This window comes from Lepidochelys olivacea, assembly GCF_965140295.1.
Source record: "Lepidochelys olivacea isolate rLepOli2 genome assembly, chromosome: 10".
Lineage (NCBI taxonomy): Eukaryota > Metazoa > Chordata > Testudines > Cheloniidae > Lepidochelys > Lepidochelys olivacea.
The window spans coordinates 51833934-51854350 of NC_140420.1; the positions used below are offsets into that span (position 1 = coordinate 51833934).

General features: G+C 39.0%; 1 protein-coding gene across 1 annotated transcript in view; it reads left to right on the forward strand.

The window, feature by feature from the left end:
• HERC1 (HECT and RLD domain containing E3 ubiquitin protein ligase family member 1) overlaps positions 1–20417 on the forward strand; it is a 213642-nt gene that overhangs the window by 79667 nt on the left and 113558 nt on the right. Inside the window, exons 17-25 of the mRNA XM_084641722.1 lie at positions 531–722; positions 2036–2257; positions 4459–4632; positions 9038–9152; positions 9241–9361; positions 10014–10185; positions 13565–13871; positions 15475–15595; positions 16516–16567. Of these exons, the coding sequence (XP_084497848.1) occupies positions 531–722; positions 2036–2257; positions 4459–4632; positions 9038–9152; positions 9241–9361; positions 10014–10185; positions 13565–13871; positions 15475–15595; positions 16516–16567 (1476 nt within the window). The remainder of the gene's footprint in view (positions 1–530; positions 723–2035; positions 2258–4458; positions 4633–9037; positions 9153–9240; positions 9362–10013; positions 10186–13564; positions 13872–15474; positions 15596–16515; positions 16568–20417) is intronic.

Sequence of the window (20417 nt, forward strand, 5' to 3'; positions counted from 1 at the left end):
CCTGACCAAACAGGAAATTGACTAATTGCACAGATGCAGCAGAAAAAAACAGATGGTACATTTGATAGCACATTGTGCATAAAGTAAACATGAAGATAAAGTTAAGGGGAATTTTTAAATCTTAACTGCTTTTAGTTATGCTTGTTGTAGTGGTAGTGTAGTATATTCATAAAAATATTTTAGTCAAGTGTGATTTTTTTTAAGGTGATGTATATTAAACAAAAAACCCAACACAGGTACATTTTGAAAACGTTACAAATTAGGGTTATGTATGCATCATAGTCTCATGTAAACTTGTTAAAAAAATGTGCTTTAGAAAGATATTTTTAAGGTGATCTTCATAGGACATTTTACTATGTCACAGTATGAAGTCATATAGAATAATTAAACTTTTAAGGACAATTGGGATGTTTTTCTTGCCAAAACCATTTAAATATAAAATGTTTTAAGACATTTTTGGGTGCTGAATTTAAAAAACAATGTAATTTGTTTAACATAAACACACATTCCCTCCCTTTTCTTCCTTGTAGATGTAATTTATGTATCTGCAGCTGGCAGTATGCTATGCCAGATTGTTAACTCATTGTTGTTACTGCCTGTGTCAGTGGCCCGGCCTTTACTGAGTTATCTGCTAGATCTATTGCCACCTCTTGATCGCCTTAATAGACTGTTGCCTGCTGCTGCGCTATTAGAAGATCAGGAATTACAGTGGCCGCTTCATGGTAAGTTGTTCTTTTTCAGATGAAAAATGTTAAATAGCAAGTTAAAATTAGAATATGTAAATATGTTCTATAAATTGGAAACTGTGTATTTTGTGTCCCTTTAATCTCAAAATGTCTCAGTACGCCTCCCCTCTAACCTTGAAAATTTATTAAGATACCTTGCTGTAAACTAAGTATTTTGCACTACAAACAAATTGCTTGATCCTGCATGTCTATAATTCCTTTTGACTTCAGTGGGAGTTTCAGGTGCACAAGGAATGTAGGATTAGGGCCAAAATACCCAGTTTGTAATGCATGAACATGTTTTGCTTTTGTTGTAAAATGTTATTCCTCATGTGCCTTTATATAGTATACTATCCAGACTTTCAAGTATTATTAATGCTTTCTGGTATGGAGTGTGATAAAATTAACTTTAATAGACAAGATTAGCTACTAACTTTTATCTGAATAAATGCTGTCAAATATTTATGCTCCTTCCAAAATACAAAATGGAGGGAGAAATGGTAGGGGTTTTGGGAAGGGGAATTGTTATAGTTATTTGCAAACTTTGAATTATTTCCTAATCAGATTATATATGACAGTGTTTACCGCTTTTTGGAGAAATGCTGTTTGCAACATGTGACAAAGGTTTTGCAAAAGCAATTTTTTAAATAAATCGTGAGTGAGTGGAATATGGGACAAAGTTTAAGAAGCAGTGGAATAATTTTTTATCAGTTCAACAGACAACTTTTATGGAGGGAAATTCAGCCATGTATGGGGCAAAGATGATGATGACATACAGGTACAATATATTTTTAAAAAATTGTCCCAAAATGCACAAAATGTCTTCACAATAAACACTCCAAAAGTGATTCACAAAGGAATATCTTCTGGACTGTGTTAAGGTGAATAAAATGGCTAAGAGGCAAAAGGAGTTTTCTCACTACTTTGAAATTTAGTTACAAAATTGGAAGACCATTATGAAAGTAATAGATTACTAGTGAAACTAAAAAAGGCTTTTGTACCTGCTCTCACCAGAATTGAACCCCAAAATTCTAAATTGGAAAGTTGATAGTAAAACTGCAGTATTTTCAACCATCTTTCTTATACAAGGAAGGTGGGGAAAAAGTAAGTAATTGGTCATATCCAAGGAGAATGATAAGATCTAAAATATTTACCTCCCAAAAAGTTACCTGAGGATCTACAGCAATGTACGTATGTCCTTCGGTAGGATTTTCTAAAGCAGTAAATTCTGTCAGATTGAGTTTTGTTCCAGTCTGTTTTTCAGAATAGAAAACTAAATCTATTTTGACTAATTATTTATAATGGTTTAGGTGGACCTGAAGTAATTGATCCTGCTGGAGTGCCCTTACCACAGCCTGCCCAATCTTGGGTATGGCTTGTTGATCTAGAGAGAACTGTAGCTCTGCTTATTGGACGCTGTCTTGGTGGAATGCTTCAGGGATCCCATGTGTCCCCTGAGGAACAGGATACAGCCTATTGGTTGAAAACACCACTGTTCAGTGATGGAGTGGAAATGGACATTCCTCATTTAGGTAGTTTGCTACATTGTTAAATGTAAACTTACTATATGTAGGCTTTTATAATTTTTCATTGCAGTTTAACATTGCCACACTTTCAAGCCTGGGTATTGCCATCCTCACAAACTTTTGGAGATGCTTGAGGAGTAGGCTGTAGGAGATCTAGATATTTAATTTCCAGCCTTCATGAACTTAAGTATGCACATATTTTAGTTGTCACTTGCCTCACAGTGATTTTAACAACATTAGGAATCCTTGTATAGGTGATACCATTTTAAGTAGAGTATCAGTTACACTTGGTCTAAGCAGGGTTAGGAAACACTGTACTTGGCAGAGCATCTATGTTAGGGCACTCAATATCATAGCAATTGATGGAACGATCTTAACAATGGTGAGAAGCTTTTGGAAAATGCCCTCATAGTAGACAGATATATAAAAGCCTGGTTCTTTCCAAGCCAATTTATGCTTTTGGCCTCCAAATTGAGATTGACAGTAGGATGGTCTTGGCTATGAGAAGCAAGTCTCATCCTGTGGATTCCTAGGAGTGGATGGAAAGGAGGAAGAAAAGAATAAAATTTGCGAATAGCTACCATTTTTGTATTCTAAAATATTGGCCTAACTTTTCCACCAGTTAAGCTCTGTCAATTTATTCCTTTTTTGTAGTATATTAAATTGTGTTTACCATTTGTAAGATTTGATTTAATGTGGAATCTTTATATTTCTTTCTTATAAGAAATAATTTATTTGTTAGGTTTTGCTATACCTCCCTCCCCTTTCTCCTTTAAGGAGATTCTGGCTAAATGAGCATAAATGACATTTCACCAAAACACATATGGTAAATCTTTGGGTTCAGTTCTGAAATGTCTAATCAGATTTAGAAAGATCTGTGCTGTATGGTTTGCCATTTGAACTCTCTGATTTATTTATATTTTAATATGAAAAAGTAGGAAATTGGATGTTTATAAGTAAATATAAACTTCAGCACATCATAGAATCATAGGACTGGAAGGAACCTTGAGAGGTCATCTAGTCCAGTCCCCTGCACTCATGGCAGGACTGAGTATTATCTAGACCATCCTGACAGGTGTTGTCTAACCTGCTGTTAAAAATCTCCAATGAAGGAGATTCCACAGCCTCCCTAGGCAATTTATTCCTGTGCTTAATCAGTGTAGGAACTTCGATGTTTATAAACAGAAAAATCAACTATCTCAAGTTTTCTAAGGGAAAAAATAACAAGCTTTCTTTTTTCACCAGGTTGTATCATTTCAACTTGGATGTACTATTTCTCATTTCCATTTGCATTAAACATTCTTATTTACTGTCAAAAAGGATCATTTACCAACCAGAAAGCTCTATAAAACAGAATTTCTGATCTTAATGGAAAGTCCAGTTTATAATCCACTTGGCACAGGCCAGCAGGCTCCCTACCTGGCTCTGTGTGCCTCCCTGGAAGCGGTGACGTGTCCCTACTGCTCCTAGGCGGAGGCACGGCTAAGCAGCTCTGCATGCTGCCCCCGCCCCGAGTGCTGGCTGCGCAGCTCCCGTTGTCCGGGACCCACGGTCAGTGGAAGCTGTGGGGATGGCACCTCTGGGCGGAGGCAGCTCACAGAACCACCTAGACACGCCTCCACCTAAGAGCAGCAGGGACATGTCGCTGCTTGCGGGGAGCTGCCCTAGGTGACTGCTGCCTGGATCTGGCACCCGCTTCCACATCCCCTAGCCCTGAGCCCCCACCCCCACCCAAATTCCCTCCCTCTTAGTTAACTGGAATTTTTGACCTACCGACACCCATCATTCCCCCACCATGCCGGATAAAAAAGCTTTTGCTGTAAAGTAAAAACACAGCGTACCTATATGAATATACAGCAGTAGGAGAAACACGTGCAGAACTACAGTGCAGTTGCTGGGATGGCTGTCACCCTTCTTTCTGGATCTCCCTGTGAAATATATGGAGGAGCAGGAGTCCTGATACTGAGCCATGGCACTGAGTATGGGTGGTGGCCTCTGCACAAAGTGGTAACTTTACAGCTGGGGACAGGGATATTCCATGACCTGAGGAATAGAAAGAGCGGGGATGATAGGGTTTTCCTTGTGGGTTGATGGTGTGTTCATTGGGATGTCCTTTTTCTACCCCTTTAATAGCTTGCAAAATCAGTGAATGTATGTGCTTATCAAAATCAGCAGAATATAAAACCTAAATATTTCCCTTACTTTAGACAAATGCATGAGTTCCCTGTTGGAAGTGGCCCTCTCTGGAAATGAGGAACAGAAGCCATTTGATTATAAGCTGCGACCTGAGATTGGTGTCTTTGTTGATTTGGCCTTGGGTTGTACAAAAGAGCCAGCCCGTAGTCTCTGGCTCAGTATGCAAGACTATGCTGTTAGTAAAGGTAAGAAGATGAAAACAGAAGTAGGAGACTTCTACATATCTTGTAAACCTGAAAGACAACTTTATGTGCAGAATAATGACATTACAGTGCTCAGACTATTAGCCCTATTGCCAAGCTACTTGCTTGCTTCAGGCATGCTCAGCCGGGCCTTGTGTACTCTGTGACAACAATATGTAAATTCCATGGCAAGATAAATTATGTTGCCATGTCATGCCATTCAGTCCAGTCACTACACACTTACACAGACACAGCTATGGCTCATATTTGGAAGTAACCATTGTTATAAAATAAATCTATTTTTTCTAGTAGAATGGGTCAATACAATTTTGATTTCATTTTTTTTAAAGAAAAAACAGGAACAAATACTCAAGAAATGTTTCCCACAAAAAATGTACAGCTTTTTTTGACTCTTTGTATTGCCTAGCTTACCAGCCTACATTTCTGGCAGCCCTTACTTAGTGTTTGCAAACTGCACTCCATTTCCGGCTCCTGCCAACTATCTCCGTGGAACAACACATTGAGTATGTGCTGTTATCCTGTAACACTCTCTTGTGAGGAAAGCTGGATAATAAGAGGCAATTGCAGGCAGAGGCTTGCTGGGCAGGGGACAAATCAAAATATTGGGCATCTGCTTGCAGCAAAATGGAGAATTTGGTTGAAGGAATGCGAATTCCATTGTGCCTTGGAAAACTAACAGATTTCTGAGCTGGGAAATCCATGGCGTTCTGAGATGAATGGGTCACTTTGCACCTCTTAGAGCTATTCTTTCAGGTTGTCTGCGGATTCAGTCAAGCCAGGCTCAGTTCACATTTTCAAGGCTATTGCATTGCAACTATAATGGCTAGAATCATAATTATTTTTAAAAATAAAGGATTTTTGAATCATGAGTCTGCAGCAAGATGTGAATACCATCATTATGGAAAATGCTGGGCCCTAATCATAAGGTTTGAGATCCAAAAAGACTGCTTTGGCTCCATAACGATATATAACATCATGAATAGGGTCCATTTTGGTCAATTTCACAGCCAGGGAGTTTTAAAATTAGTCAGTTTCACATTTTCAGATGTTTACATCTGAAATTTCACAGTGTTGTGACTGGGGGGTGTCCCAATCCAAAAGGTGGTCGGGGGGTGAGGGTGGGGGGTGTTGCAAGGCTATTGTAGCAGGGTCATGGGATTGCTACCCTTACTTCTGTTCTGCTGCTGGCTGGGGCACTGCCTTCAGAGCTGGGCAGCCAGCAAGGAAGGCTGCTGGCTGGGCACCCAGCTCTAAAGCCAGCACCACCACGGGCAGCAGCCTAGAAGTGAGGTTGCAGGATATGGCAGGGTGAGTTACCATAGGTTCAGTTTTCCCCGCAATCTCGTGTCCCAGTGGAGGGCTGACAGCTAGAGCCACAGCCTCCCTGGATGGAGGGGAAGGGACAGCTCAAGCTGCAGAGCTTCCGGAAGCCTAGGGAGAAATCCTGGAGGTGGGTCTGTCCTGGAGCGGCCCCTGCAGGTGAAGAGGAAGTCTCAATCCCCAACTGGGACTCGCAGCTGGAGCCTTGCGTATGGTAGGAGCTGCCTGGCTGGGCTCCAGATTTCATGGGGAAGATCATATTTCACGGTCCGTGATGCGATTTTTCATGGCTGTGAATTTGGTAGGGCCCTAATCATGAAATAGGTTGCTGTTCTATTTAAACTAGTTTCCAAATATACATGTGAGAGGTTTTTCGCAGGAGTGGGTGGGTGAGATTCTCTGGCCTGCGTTGTGCAGGAGGTCGGACTAGATGATCATAATGGTCCCTTCTGACCTTAATATCTATGAATCTATGTGAACATTTCCTTTTATGGATTAGTCTTACTTTTAATATTGAAAGTATGGCTGTATAAATGTTTGCAAGGGAATTGGAAAAGTTTAAAATGTGGTTTATACATTTTTTGATTCTGTGGCAGTGATCCACTTCTGTGAAAAACACATTAGATTTTGTGGGGTTTGCTTGATGGTAGGGTTGTAGCAAAAGCAGGCTATTTTCTTCATGGTCCTCTTTTTTTAAGTCAGAAATGAAATTTTTAAAATTATGAATTGTCACGGTTTGATGTGAAAATGGACATTTAATAAAAATGTTGCAAGAAGTTTGACTTTTGGACCTCAAAATGGCCTGCAACAATACTGAAGTTTTTCAAGGGTGGGAATTTCACTCAAAACACAATAACAAGATTTGCGCAATCCTCAGTAAGGTCCTAATTCAGGAAAGCTTCCCTAATAAGGACAGTAATTAAGGACGTGAGGTTGATGGGGCTGAAGCACATGCTTAAATTTTAAGTATATATTTAAATGCTATCTTGAATAGGGTTGAATTTAAGCACATGCTTAAGTGACTTCCTGAATTAGAACCTGAAACACTAAAGGGGGCAAAATCATGGCTTGGTGTACATGCACCTGCATGGCCTTTCTGGACCTTGGGTTTGGGTGCATAGACATACGTGAGCCCACTAACTTTCTTGAGCAGGAATGGAGGGCATGGGTGCAGCCTTGCCCCTTACACACACATACACGTACACGTGTGTGTACGTACGTCAGGGCTAGCAACAGATTACTCTCCATTTCCCCTTGTTTCTCCATCTTTTCTTTTCCAAGGGCAAATGGGAAGCAACAGGGAAGGAATTGTGATTGGCTGGGTCATGATTTCTTCTCTGTGCTGCACCTGGGATGACACAGGTGCATCCCACTACCCTTTTGCAGGGCAGTTTATAAATGCACAATCTAGCCCTAGAGCTTTTAGAAACATGTAAGACTGTAAAGTAGCTGCATTTAGTAAAGTAATAGCTTGTTTTGTAATTATTTTAATAGTAGAATTTTTTATCTACGTACTGAGAGTTTTTTACTGGGTTTGAAATTGCTATAGCTTCATAAAAACAAGGTCTGTTTTAAAAGAGCCATTATTTTTCCAGTAAGTTTTTGAAAAACACCTACAGAGTTTGAAAAATGTAGATGCCAAGGGAGGAAGGCTACTTAAAAATAAATAAATAAATAAATAAAAAATACTGGTCTGTTTTAGATTGTCACGACTGTAACCAAGCTGGGTGATTTCAAAAATGCAGCAGGACGGCTCATAAGACAGCTCATGAATTACTAAATCTGTTGTTCAATTTAGTTATTTGGGACTCGAGCAAGCTGTCACTCTACTATGAGTATTTAGTAACTTTTGTATTATTCAGGACCCTGTTGTGTTTCAATATTATAAACTTTTAAAAAAATGTATAAATAGGATGGAAAACCTTGTTGTTTTCATTGCCTTTTCCTGGTCATATGGATGTGAGAGAGGGTTAATTTCAGTGCAGTTGAGTGATCTAAAATGAATGTCTCAGAAACCTTGTTTGCTAGTCAGAATCTCCTTTTATTCAAGCTTTGCTCAATGCAATTTAGTATCTCTGTAGCAGCCACAATTTTTGCACTGGTAGATCTGAAGATAAGACTGGTGTCCTTAAGCAAAGACTCTTCCTAGTTTAGACTTGGAGTACTCTGATCATCTTCTGTATTTGTAATTTTCAGGTCAAATTATAAGCAACTCACATAATTTCAATCTTAAACTAAACAGGGTGAGTGAGGTAATATCTTTTTTTGGACCAACTTTTGTTTGTGAAAGAGACCAGCTTTCGACATACACAGAACTCTTGTTTAGATCAGGGAAAGGTACTCAGAGTATCACACTAAATACAGATCATTTAGCATAAGTAGTTAACACATTCTGAAAGAGACAAGTAGGGTGAAGTAATATCTCTGATTGGACTAACTTCTGCTGGTGAATGAGACAAGCTGTGAAGTTTACAGAGAGCTCTGAAGAAGACTGTTGACAACTCTCCACATCCCCTTGAAGAAGAACTCTATGTAGCTTGAAAACTTGTCTCTTTCACCAAAAGAAATTGGTCCAATAAAAGATATCTTTCTAATATCCTGGGACCAACACGGCTACAACAGCACTTCAAACAGTCTTTAGATGAGTTATCCAGAAGTAAAACTGCATCTTCATAATGTTCTAATAGAAAATTTTAAGTAAAGAATAATGAAAGATGTGGCTGGAAAGTTCCTTTGAAGCATATTTCAAGTCTATCAATATTAGTTTGTTAGTTCTTAACATCTCATTTAAGCAAATGATGCTATAATTATTAACATGATTTATTTCAAATTTCATTGGTGTTTCTAAGGATTTTGTTTTAGTTCACCCCTTGTTTGTTGCATTATGTGTTGTGTTAATCAGTACTCTTAGTTTATTTCATGAACACTAAATTCATTTATAAATTGGCAAAAAATTTAGCGGGAGAAAGATTTTTATGTAACTTCGTAACTGATGTTGTTTTAAAATGTTGTCAGAATTAGTTTTTGGAAATTCCAGTAAATTTTAATGGTTCGTTTTTATTTTCAGATTGGGACAGTGCAACCTTAAGTAACGAGTCACTCTTGGATACTGTGTCTAGATTTGTTCTTTCAGCTCTTTTGAAACACACAAATTTACTTAGTCAAGCTTGTGGTGAGAGCAGGCAAGTAACTTGAAACTATGTTTAAATCTTTGTGTACTTTTTTTTTTTTTAATGAAATGTATGATTTTTCTATTATGGCTCTTTGTAGATACCAGCCTGGTAAAGCCCTCGCAGAAGTATACCGCTGTGTGTATAAAGTTCGGAGTCGCTTGCTTGCTTGCAAAAACATGGAACTTATTCAAACTAGATCATCCTCAAGAGACAGATGGGTAAGAATGAAAAATATCTGCTTGATTATAGGATATTGCTGCATATTATGAGGATATATTTGTTAACCAAATACTGTATATACGCTATGGTTTAATGATCACTTTCCAAACGTTTCTTCATTTCCTCAGTAAGAAATTTTGCACTTCATTAGAATGACTTTAAGTTTTTAAAGCATGTTTACAAATTAAAATGTGGACTATATATAGAGATTTTAATAGCCCTCAATTTCAGTAAGTTATTATTCATTATTTATTTAGTACCCATTATTTGAATAAGGTGCCTTACAAAGCCTTTAGCTTAGATAGGACACAGTCTAACTTGGACAAGTTCAGTGCAGGCAATTAAAGGTTGAGGCCCAAGTACAGAGGTGGGCAAACTACGGCCCGTGGGTCATATCCGGCCCGTGGGACCATCCTGCCTGGCCCTTGAGCTCCCGTCCATTTGGGGAGGCACAGCCTTCCCTACCCGGCCCTCTATACAGTTTCAGATGGCCCTCAGGCCAAAAAGTTTGCCCACCCCGTCCAAGTACATAAAAGTAGATAGCAATTAGTACAATGAGTACAAACTTTTTTATTTAATATTTTTTCAACATTACAATTTTTCATTTAGTGAGAAGTGATTTCACCATGTAACTTAAACAACTTTGTCTAGATGTCAGAAAACCAGGAGTCTGCAGATATTGATCCTCAAGAGCATTCTTTTACTCGGACCATTGATGAAGAAGCTGAAATGGAGGAGCAGGCAGAGAGAGACAGAGAAGAGGGGCATCCAGAACAAGAAGATGAAGAGGAGGAAAGAGAGCATGAAGTCATGACAGCCGGAAGTAAGTAGACATTAAATGTATGAATGCAATTCATGGTTTCTAGAAAGAACAGTACATTTTTTTGACACAGGAAAAATTAAAAATTAATCTAGGAGTTTTTACTTCAGACATCCAAAATGTCATTGAGTTTATTTGTGTTAAATTTTAGTATATTCATTGCGTCAAAAGATAAGAAATATTCATCACTTTTTAATAAACGTGTGTTTGTAATATATTTTCTATATGTATGTAGTAATAGATTTTAAATATCTCCTATTCTAGAGTTTGGAATCAAATATATTGTTGCTAACATTGGATTGGTTTGGAATTTACTAATGCTGTTGAATGCCTACTTTAATCAGATCTTGGTAACACTACCAATGTATGTTTTTCAGTACACTTCATATTTGCACCACCATCTGTAAACGTCATGGACTGTCTAGATAATTTGTAATTGTTGATATTTAAATATGGCTTGCAAAGAAAATTGCCAAAATTCCTTCAGCTTTGGTAGTTTTTGCTGAATTGGGTCTTGTGCCCAGGCTGAAAGGAATAATCAGCCTGTTAATTAAAAGGTTGTGGTTTTTCCTCCTTTGATGAAACCACATCTAGCCATATTCAGGTGGCTAGTTACTATATCAGTGTGACATTCCCAATGTGCTCTATGTTAGTGAAGTCATTTCAGTCGTGGAAAAATGCAGTAAAGTGAATTTGACTTAAAAAGAAATCAGTCGTGTTTTGTTTTTAAAAATTATTTTGTGTAAGTTTGCAAGGTTTAACAAATGTGTATTATGCACTGTGGAAAATATTAAAAGCTTTGTGAAAATGGATATTTTAACCCCCGCCGTCCCCAAACATTATCCCACTATTAAGACATCCATCTCCCCAGCCTTTGCTTAGTCATCACCACATTAGCAGGTTAGGAAGGGGTTAATTTCCTTTAGGGAAGGAGAGGTAGGTTGCTTGTTTCATCCTAGAGAACCTGCTTTGCCTCATGATTGGAACAAGGCAAATATTAAAACAGGAAGAGGAAGTGGTTTGGAGTTTCTCAGTGACATGGAGAAAGGACTTATTCCCCTCTCCTCAGGGAGGAGCCTGCCGTGGCTACCCTGACCAAGGGTTAAGGAGAACCTGCATAGCAAATTGCTTAATTTCTGCTCAGGGACTTAACTTTGCTTGAGGGGGGTCTTGGATGAGACTGTTTTCTACTTTCTGTTGATTTGTAAGGACTGAGAGGCCTGCCAAACATTTGGCAGAAGACTCTTCCCAGTGACCCAAAGCTAACAAAAGCCTAAGTTTGTTTTCCTAGAAACAGGCTGGAGCTATAAAGAGACACCATTTGCTACCGAACCCAGATCCATAGACCCATCAACAGGGTCTTCCAGCTTGCACTGTAGAAAGATATAGAACTAGATTGGGCCATCATTTCCCTTAGAAGAACCTACTTGTTTTTATTTTGCCCCCATAGCACAGGTAAACAGACTAGGATTCTTCTTAGTTTAAAAATTAAAAAAGCCTCGTAATTCCTAGACTTCTCATTAAAAGAACCTTCAAAACATGGAGCTTGGATTATGAAAAGGACTGAGCTTATGGAGGAAAGGGAGACCACAGAGTAGTATTTCCTCTCTGGAGACAAATCTGAGATTTTGGTGTCAATCCACTCAGCTCTAGAGATGTGATTAGGAAAGAATGTGAATAGCCAACTAATCCCAGATGGTTAGGAGAGAGGTCCTGAAAATATTACCAGGTGAAGTAGTTCAAAACCTGTTATCTCTCTACCTAAATTTCTTTCTTCTGTGGTAAAGGAGCCACAGTACCTTCTGAAAGGGAGGTGGGGAAGTGGATTCATCTCTCCTGAGGAATTCTGAAGCATCCTCAACAGCTTTGACAGCTTCATGTGTATCCACATGCTCTACCCAAACAATATTAGCATGGGCTGATGTACTCCTGAAGATCAGGAAATGTTGTGGTCAGGTGGTCTCTCTTTCTGTAAGATAATTCCAATAGCTGTTTTTGTTTCCAAAGCATTGCTCAGCTCTTTCAGATTTTTTGCCAGAGCTGTGGGTTTCATCTCTCTTATTCAGACATGGTTGTCTTCAATCCTGCTGTGGTGATATTCAGGCAAAAACTCTACTACTAGCCTCTAAATATTTGGGAGAAAGACTGTTGGAGAATACCTTAGCAAAGTGACCTCTGAGGAGGCAAGTCCAAAAAGAAATTGGCACCTGCCAAATATGCTGGAACTACTACCGGCAATATGGGAGAAGAGTATAGTCTTTTTGTGTCTCCCACTGAAATAGAGATATGACTGAAGGGAAAGCCACTTCGCCAGAGGAAATGAACAGACCAAAAATCAAATGACCTCTAGATTTTACAGGCTACGCACTGTCTGTAAACAGTGCTGCCAACACCAGTTCTTCTGTATGACTGTATATCCCCCAGATGGATACTGTTACACAAATCCCATTGGTGGGTCTGTGGACCTAGATTTGATTGAAAATTGGAATGTTTATCTTTCTTACAGATGATTTCTTTTCTCCAAGAATTCAGGTACACAGATGTTGACCAACCAGCACTTGTTTTGGTTAGGCTGCAGTTTGGTGTGTATTGGAATTTGTGTTGTTTTGGCTAATTTGAGTAGGATGCATGCACTGCAGTAAGTTTCACCAGTTTATTGTAAGAATTAGAAATATTTAGTTGGAAGCATTTTCTCTAATTTTTATGCTCTTCTAAGGGACATGGCTAACCCTGCACTGCCACTGATAGACAGTGTTACAGTCAGAAGGTGGCATGCTTAAAAAGCCAGTTATTACTTTTACTTGGTAGCAGTTGTTCCTTATTTCCTGAGCCTAACTTTATAATCCCAGGCCATCTTTATATAGTACCATATAAACAAATTCCATTCTCTAGGAGGTTTCAGGAGGTTGTTTATCATAAGCACAATGCATCCAAGGAATAGCACATTGCCAATGCCTGCTCCGATCATTGTAATACGGGATGTGTTTTTATGTTAAAAAATAAAATGTGAGGTTTTTAAATGGCAGTGTAGAAGCTTTCCTGTTTAGTCTGGCTCTTTGAAGGTATTCAACGGAGTGAGAATTTTGATCATTCCCTTTCTTGCTGCGCTGCTGAAGGAATTGTTTAGCAGCATGTCAGATTTTACTATTCCCTTCATTTTAAATTTAACATTGTAAATGCTAGACTAAGTAATTATTCTACGTTTGTTAATTTGTTTTGTAGATTTTTTATTTGTTAATGGATCCTTTTTTTTACTGTTAGGAAAAAATTGTTATTTTCCACTTGTCAATGCCAATGATTGGCTTAAACTGAAGATGACTATTTTATTATCATTTAGTTTTGCCTAGAAGTTAAGACCTTGTTTTTGTGTTGCATGTTACAGAAATATTTCAATGTTTCCTATCAGCCCGTGAAGTAGCTCGCAGTCGGGATCGAGATAGGATGAACACTGGAAATGGGACTAGAGTTGATGATCAGCCTCCTCAGTCCCAACAGGAACGAAGAGTTAGCACAGATCTTCCGGAGGGTCAAGATGTGTACACTGCTGCATGCAACTCTGTGATCCATAGATGTGCCTTGTTGATCTTAGGAGTAAGCCCTGTTATTAAAGAGCTCCAAAAACGAAGGGAGGAAGGACAGTTGCAGCAACCTTCAACTAGTACTCCTGAAGGGATTGGACTCATGACTAGGTGGGATTCATTAACTAATTAAAGTAGTTAATTTTCCTCTAGTTCTTTCTTTCCAAAAATATTTATTAAAATTTAGTAGATAACCCTTGAAGATAAACTGAGGATATGACAACAAAGAAAAAGAACTCAAGGGTTTAGATAAAATTACACTGATGCTTGGGTTCAGAGGAAAAGTGGTGTGTCTCAATTTTTCATAAGAAAAGCCAACATGATACTCATGAGCCATACTGGCAACCTAGATATAGTATGATATACTTGAAACAGTTTGATTTTTTTGAAATTGAGTATAGGTGTGTGGACTCATAATGAAATCCAGATCATCTAGGATTTAAAATTAATTTGATTTGTTGAAAAATTCATATTTTAATTAGTTTGACAAGAGTCTTTGTTTTGTTCTTTTGTTTATATTTGTTGTATCTAGTGGGATTTAACATAGTGTTGGCTAAAGGTTACACTGCTTACACCCAAAATTTGGGGTTTTAAAAAAAAGTAGTAAGATAGACAGGGCCTAATATAAATAGAAATGTTTTTCATGATTTAAAAAAAAAACAAATTCAATATTTCCTGGAAAACAAAGCATTTTTTTAGCCAGATGCATGAAAACCAGAAAGGAAGGCTAACTAGTTTCATTGTCTAAATTGGAGTGAAACAGCATGTGAAGTAAACAGTATAAATTCTGGTAGTCAAGTGTATTTTAAAAAATATTTAATTTTAATAATCTAAGGTATTGCTAGTAACACAGATGTAGTTTTTTTTTTTTAAACTACATCTATCTTGACTTTGTCCTTTTTAACATCTGTCACACTGTTCAGTAGAGTTATACTAAAAGTCAGTGTTTTTAGCTTTTCTGTGACTGTTTCACATTTAAACTGTATTTAAACTGAAATTTTAATAGAAATTTATAGGGAAGACTTTTTAATTTCAGTTCCATTTTTATTCTTTTTGACTGTTTGCTGGGAGTCCAGGCATTAAAACAGGGGCAGCTATGTCTGGTGGTGGTATCAAAGTGGCTTTCATCTTCAGCATATTGACCTTAGGATTCATTTAATGGGTGGGTCTTAAATAAATATAGTGCCTTTCCTTGTCTGTTGCCATGTCCCCTCCACTAGAAATCTAAGTGTTTCTGCATACTGAACATTACTATGTATAACACTTACTGAAGAGCTCAGGCAAATCAATCATCTCAGGCTGCCATCAGCTCAGTAACAGTGCTGAGGAGCAATAATGTATGCTAATAGAGGGCATTAGTAAACGTTTGCAAGCCCTTTCACATCCTATTCCTGTCCCCTTTTGCTCTTGAGACAATCCTGGTTAGGCTTCTCCCAAATAAAGCTGTTTTGCCAGCTGAATCAATATTTGACTATCAGTGCTTACTTTTGTCTGATATAAACATTAATGGTGATACAGGTAGGTAGTATACACACTTCTTATGTTCATATTAAATATACAAAGTTTAGTTTTTGAGTATTATACCCTGAAATTAATATTTGTAGCAGAGACTTTGTGCAACATCTTATGGCTGCTAATTTACTTTAGTTTTGTATTCTACAAAGGGCATTTGTGAAATAATTTTCTCTTTTATTTGTGTATTTTTGTGAGGCAGGAGTGAAAGTCTTACTGCAGAGAGTCGTTCAACCCATCCTAGTTCAAACTATAGGCTGATCAAATCGAGGAGTGAATCTGATTTATCTCAGCCTGAATCAGATGAAGAGGGTTACTCACTGGTAGGTAAAACTAACTTGATATTTTATACAGTTTCAGTCTTACATCTATATTTTTTCAGATACGAAAGATATCTTAAACATGTGCCATTTTGCTTAGAATCATTGTGAATTTACGGTGGATATACAGAGGAGCCCACTGCAAACCACCTGCATTTCTATTGGGAAAACAAATGATTGCACAAAAATGAACTTTAAAATTATTATAGGTTAGTTTAGGTTGTCTTTTTGTTGTTCATGAGTAAGGCTACGTTTTAGTCATGGGTATTTTTATTAAAAGTCATGGGCAGTAAACAAAAAGCACCGCCTCGCACCACAGTCCCCAGCCCTGAGCCCCCTCACACCCAAATTCCTGCTGCTGGGGGGAGTGGGGAGACTGCCCCAGCAGCAGCCAGTGCGCCTGGCCCAGGGGCTGCTAGAGCTGCTCAGGCAGCCCGCAGGCCAGGCACACCAGCCACTGCAGAAGTCACGGAGGTCAGGGAAAGTCACGGAATCTGTGACCTCCGTGACAAACACGGAGCCTTATTCATGAGCAGCAGTGACATTTACACAGCCAAAGCTATGCACCACAGTTTTTTCCCCCCAAAGGCTTGGAAATCTTGTTATATGAAGAATTGGAGTATTCTGAGGAACATGATTTTAGATTTACATGTACTCATGTGGATCTGAAGTTTAGTTAAGAGTATTTCCCTATTTTTTTTTTTTTTTAAGTTTTGGCAGTTAGCGTAATTATATCTTATGTAATGTGGGGTGTTCTCTGTCGTGTTATTTAAAACTCAGATTGTTTTAACTAAAATAAAATGCTTTGCTTTATCTCATTTCACTTAGCACTGAAAAGCTTTAAGTACCTAAATCTTGAGGTACTTTTTTGTTGTATAATTAGAAAAAGAAATGAGGTTTTGTATTGATTCTTTTTAATCTAGAGTGGAAGACGAAATGTTGATTTGGATTTTGCATCCTCACATAGAAAGAGGGGTAAGTTTTTATTAATATATTGGATATTGGTGTAAACTAGTAGATTTTAAACTTGCTTTCAGTGTTTTTTAAAGTACTTTTAGATTCACATGAAATAACTTGTTTCTGAAGTATCATATATACGATCTTAGCTCATTAGAATGGTACATGAAAATTTTGTTCTTATTTTAAAAAAATTAGAATTTTTGAAGTCTCTTATATATTACTGTTGATCGTAAATAACCACTCTTTGATCATGTCTTTGTGTGGCAAAGATGTCTGATTGGTAAGTTCTAGAACCCACTGTATATATCTTTTCCTAGTGGGATATTTCTTAGGAGCTAGTGAAAGCTGTTGTATTAATTTAGATGGAGTATAGAGGATAAAGGTGTTAGCACAACTCAGTTACTGTCCAACATTAAACTGTGTTAAACAAGGTCTGGGGATTGATATACAGAGTCCTCAGCCTGCTTAATACCGTGGCAAACACATTATGAAACTCAGACCAAACTTAAGAAATGTATTGATTGAAACACACACAAGGAAAATAAAACGAGGTAAAAAGCATTAGAACTCTGATCGTTTTTCCAAAACAAACTTAATCAAAACCTATTAAGTCCTTTCTGGAGACAGTGAATATTGGTTAAAGTCTCTTATGCAGTCTAACAGTCCTTCCTGGTTGAGGAGAAAGTTCTTCTGTTCAGTTCTGAATTGAGAATGATAGTCATTATCCTGCCTTAGACAAAACAGACAGATGCAGAAGGGAGAGAATAAATAGGACAGTAAAGATGGGGGAATATGGATTTTGTGGATGATCTCAGGATATTGGGTGCCTGCTCAGTCACGGCTGGGATGTTTTGGGCAGGTAGGTTGACCATGACAGCTGTTGCTGTGGATGCCGGCTCACCAGCCTCATCAGAGACATCATCTGACTGGTCTGGTCAGGTCCCTTTCCTTCCCTGGTCCTCAGGCTGAGCAGAGCTGGATGAACCATCTCATTCCACCGTGCTGGCACTGTGCAGTACAGTTGATTTCAGGATCCAGTTAAAAACTGAGAGAGAGGGATAGAGGTAGGACAGGAGGAAGATAGGGAGCGAAAAGGGGCACCTGAGGGAGGAGAAGACAGCGGGATCTAACGTATCAGATTGGCATCCTTTCTGGTGCAGCGATCATGGTCAAGCATCCCCCATAGAATATCAAGGTCTGGCGTCATGGGAACAATCCTTCCACCACAGCAGCAGTGCTGATGAAAAGTTCTTCTCACTGTTCTTCCTGAAAATATCTTTTTAAGGACTTCAAAAAGGAGTGATGAGTGGTCCTCTTGCTTACCAGTTAAATTCAAAAACTGTGTTAAGATTATATCAGTAAACTTTTTGTTTAAATTAATTCAGTCTTTCTCTCTTCTTTACATATCTTTTCTTAAACAGTTTTATATAATAGATCATTGTGACAATTCATGAAACTTTATCCACTTTTCACAAGTTGAGCTTACAATTAGGGTAAATTTGTAGGTCCATTTATTACTACAGAACTTTCAGAGAGTTTTCATTCTACTTTCACTCGCTTTCTGAAGCCAGCAAGAAGAAACTGATGGGGGATGTTCAAGTGATGTTCTCTATCCTTATGCTTACAATGGATTTTTGTCATAGAGTGCAGTTCAGAGCTTTCAGAACTCTAATCCAGAAGATGAAAGGCACTTGATTTGGAAGAGGGTGGGAGGGCAGTTTTCCGTTAACAGTATATGTAAGTCCAAGTACCTGGTCCTTCTAGATGATATGATATATCAGTCTGAAGAATCTTAATGGTTTTCTTTCTGAAGACTATCAAAGAGTCATCTTGGAAGTAATGGAGGAAGCAAAGAATATGTCTTGTCTTTAGAGGGTGAGATAGGGATGTATGTGTCACAAGAGTGACCAGCTGATGCTAAAATAATTTTGAGTTCAGTGCCTGATCTCTACAAAGGGCTTGGAAACTAACTTTGCAGTTCAGATGTACGTGGTGTTTGGGCAGGGGTGGGCAAACCTTTTGGCCTGAGGGCCACATCTGGGTATGGAAATTGTATGGCAGGCCATGATTGCTCACGAAATTGGGGGTTGGGGTGCGGGGGGGGGGGTGAGGGCTCCAGCTGGGGGTGTGGGCTCTGTGGTGGGTCAAGAAATTAGGAGTTCAGTGTGCAAGAAGGGGCTCCAGGCTGGGACCAAGGGGTTCAGAGGGCAGGAGGGGGATCAGGGCTGGGGCAGGGGGTTGGGGCTTGGGAGGGGGTGAGGGGTGCAGGATCTGGGTGGTGCTTTACCTCAAGCAGCTTCCAGAAGCAGTGGCATGTTCCCCCTCCGGCCAGACAGCTCTGCACACTCGCTTGGCTGCCACCTACATGTAGGAGCCGGAGGGGGGACATGCCACTGCTTCCAGGAGCCATGGTATACACGGAGTGTGGCAAGCCCCTGACCCTGCTCCCTGGCGGGAGCTCGAGGACAGGATTAAAATGTCTGAAGGGCTGGATGCGGCCCCTGGGTTTGGGGAAGCTTGAATATTGTGGAGATATTAGGGCAAACTTTAGTAGTCTTCTGGTTAGTTGATAGCTCATTCCTAGTTATAAGGGAGAATATTTAGAGAGGTCATTTGTTAGCATGTGAGCATTAGAGACTAAGTTGGATAAGTCTCATAAGTGGAATATTGGCATAGATGGGGATGGCTTGATTAGGAAGGACAGGCAGAAGAAAAAGGGAGTAAAATATATACAAGAATATATACACTTGTTCTGAGGTCCAGAAGGAAGTGAGAGGCAGACCAGTTAAAAGCCTCTGGGTAAAGATAAAAGGGGGAAAACGGGTGATGTCATGGTAGGGGTCTAACTTTTCAACACCAAATCAGGAAGAGGAGGCGGATGAGGCACTTGTGGAAGAAATAACCGATATATCCAAAACACAAGACCTTATAGTAATGGGTGACTTTCATTACCCAAACATCTGTTGGAAATTATAAATTATAATCTTTAGCCTCATGGTTAGCATACTCACCCACCGTGTATAAGGCCACTGGTTCAAGTCCCCCTTGCCTGATGGAAGTGTTGCCAGCACCCAGTGCCGAGAGGCAAAACAACAGGAGGGGTTTGTTACCCGGTGTGCTTTACTTAATAATTATAACAGGGTGGAGAAGCAGAAAAGTTTATTTGAAGCTTTAAAAAAAAAAAAGGTACAGGGAGAATAGAATTGGGGGGAGGGATAGCTCAGTGGTTTGAGCATTGGCCTGCTAAACCCAGGGTTGTGAGTTCAATCCCTGAGGGGGCCATTTAGTGATCGGGGGCAAAAATTGGGGATTGGTCCTGCTTTGAGCAGGGGGTTGGACTAGATGACCTCCTGAGGTCCCTTCCAACCCTGATATTCTATGTTATTCTATGAAAAGTAATATGGCAAAATGCAAAATTTCCAATAAGTTCTTGGAGTGTATTGGGGACAACTTTTTGTTTCAGAAAGTGGAGAAAGTAGCCAGGGAGATAGCCCTTTTAGACTTCATTCTGACCAACGGGGAAGAATTGGTAATGAATCTGAAGGTGGAAGGCAATTTGGATGAAAGTGACCATGAAATGATAGATTTCATGGTTTGAAGAAAAGGAAGGAGTGAGAACAGCAGAATAAGGACAGTGGACTTCAAAAAAGCACTCTGAGAACTGGTAGGTAAGATCACATGGGAAGAAAATATAAGGGAAAAAGTTCAGGAGACCTGGTAGTTTGTCAAGGAGATACTATTAAAGGCATAACTGCAAATTATCCCGATGAGAAGGAAAGATCGGAAGATGCCAGTGTGGCTACATCAGGAGTTCTTTAATAACTTGAAAATCAAAAAGGAATCCTACAAAAATTGGAAATATGGA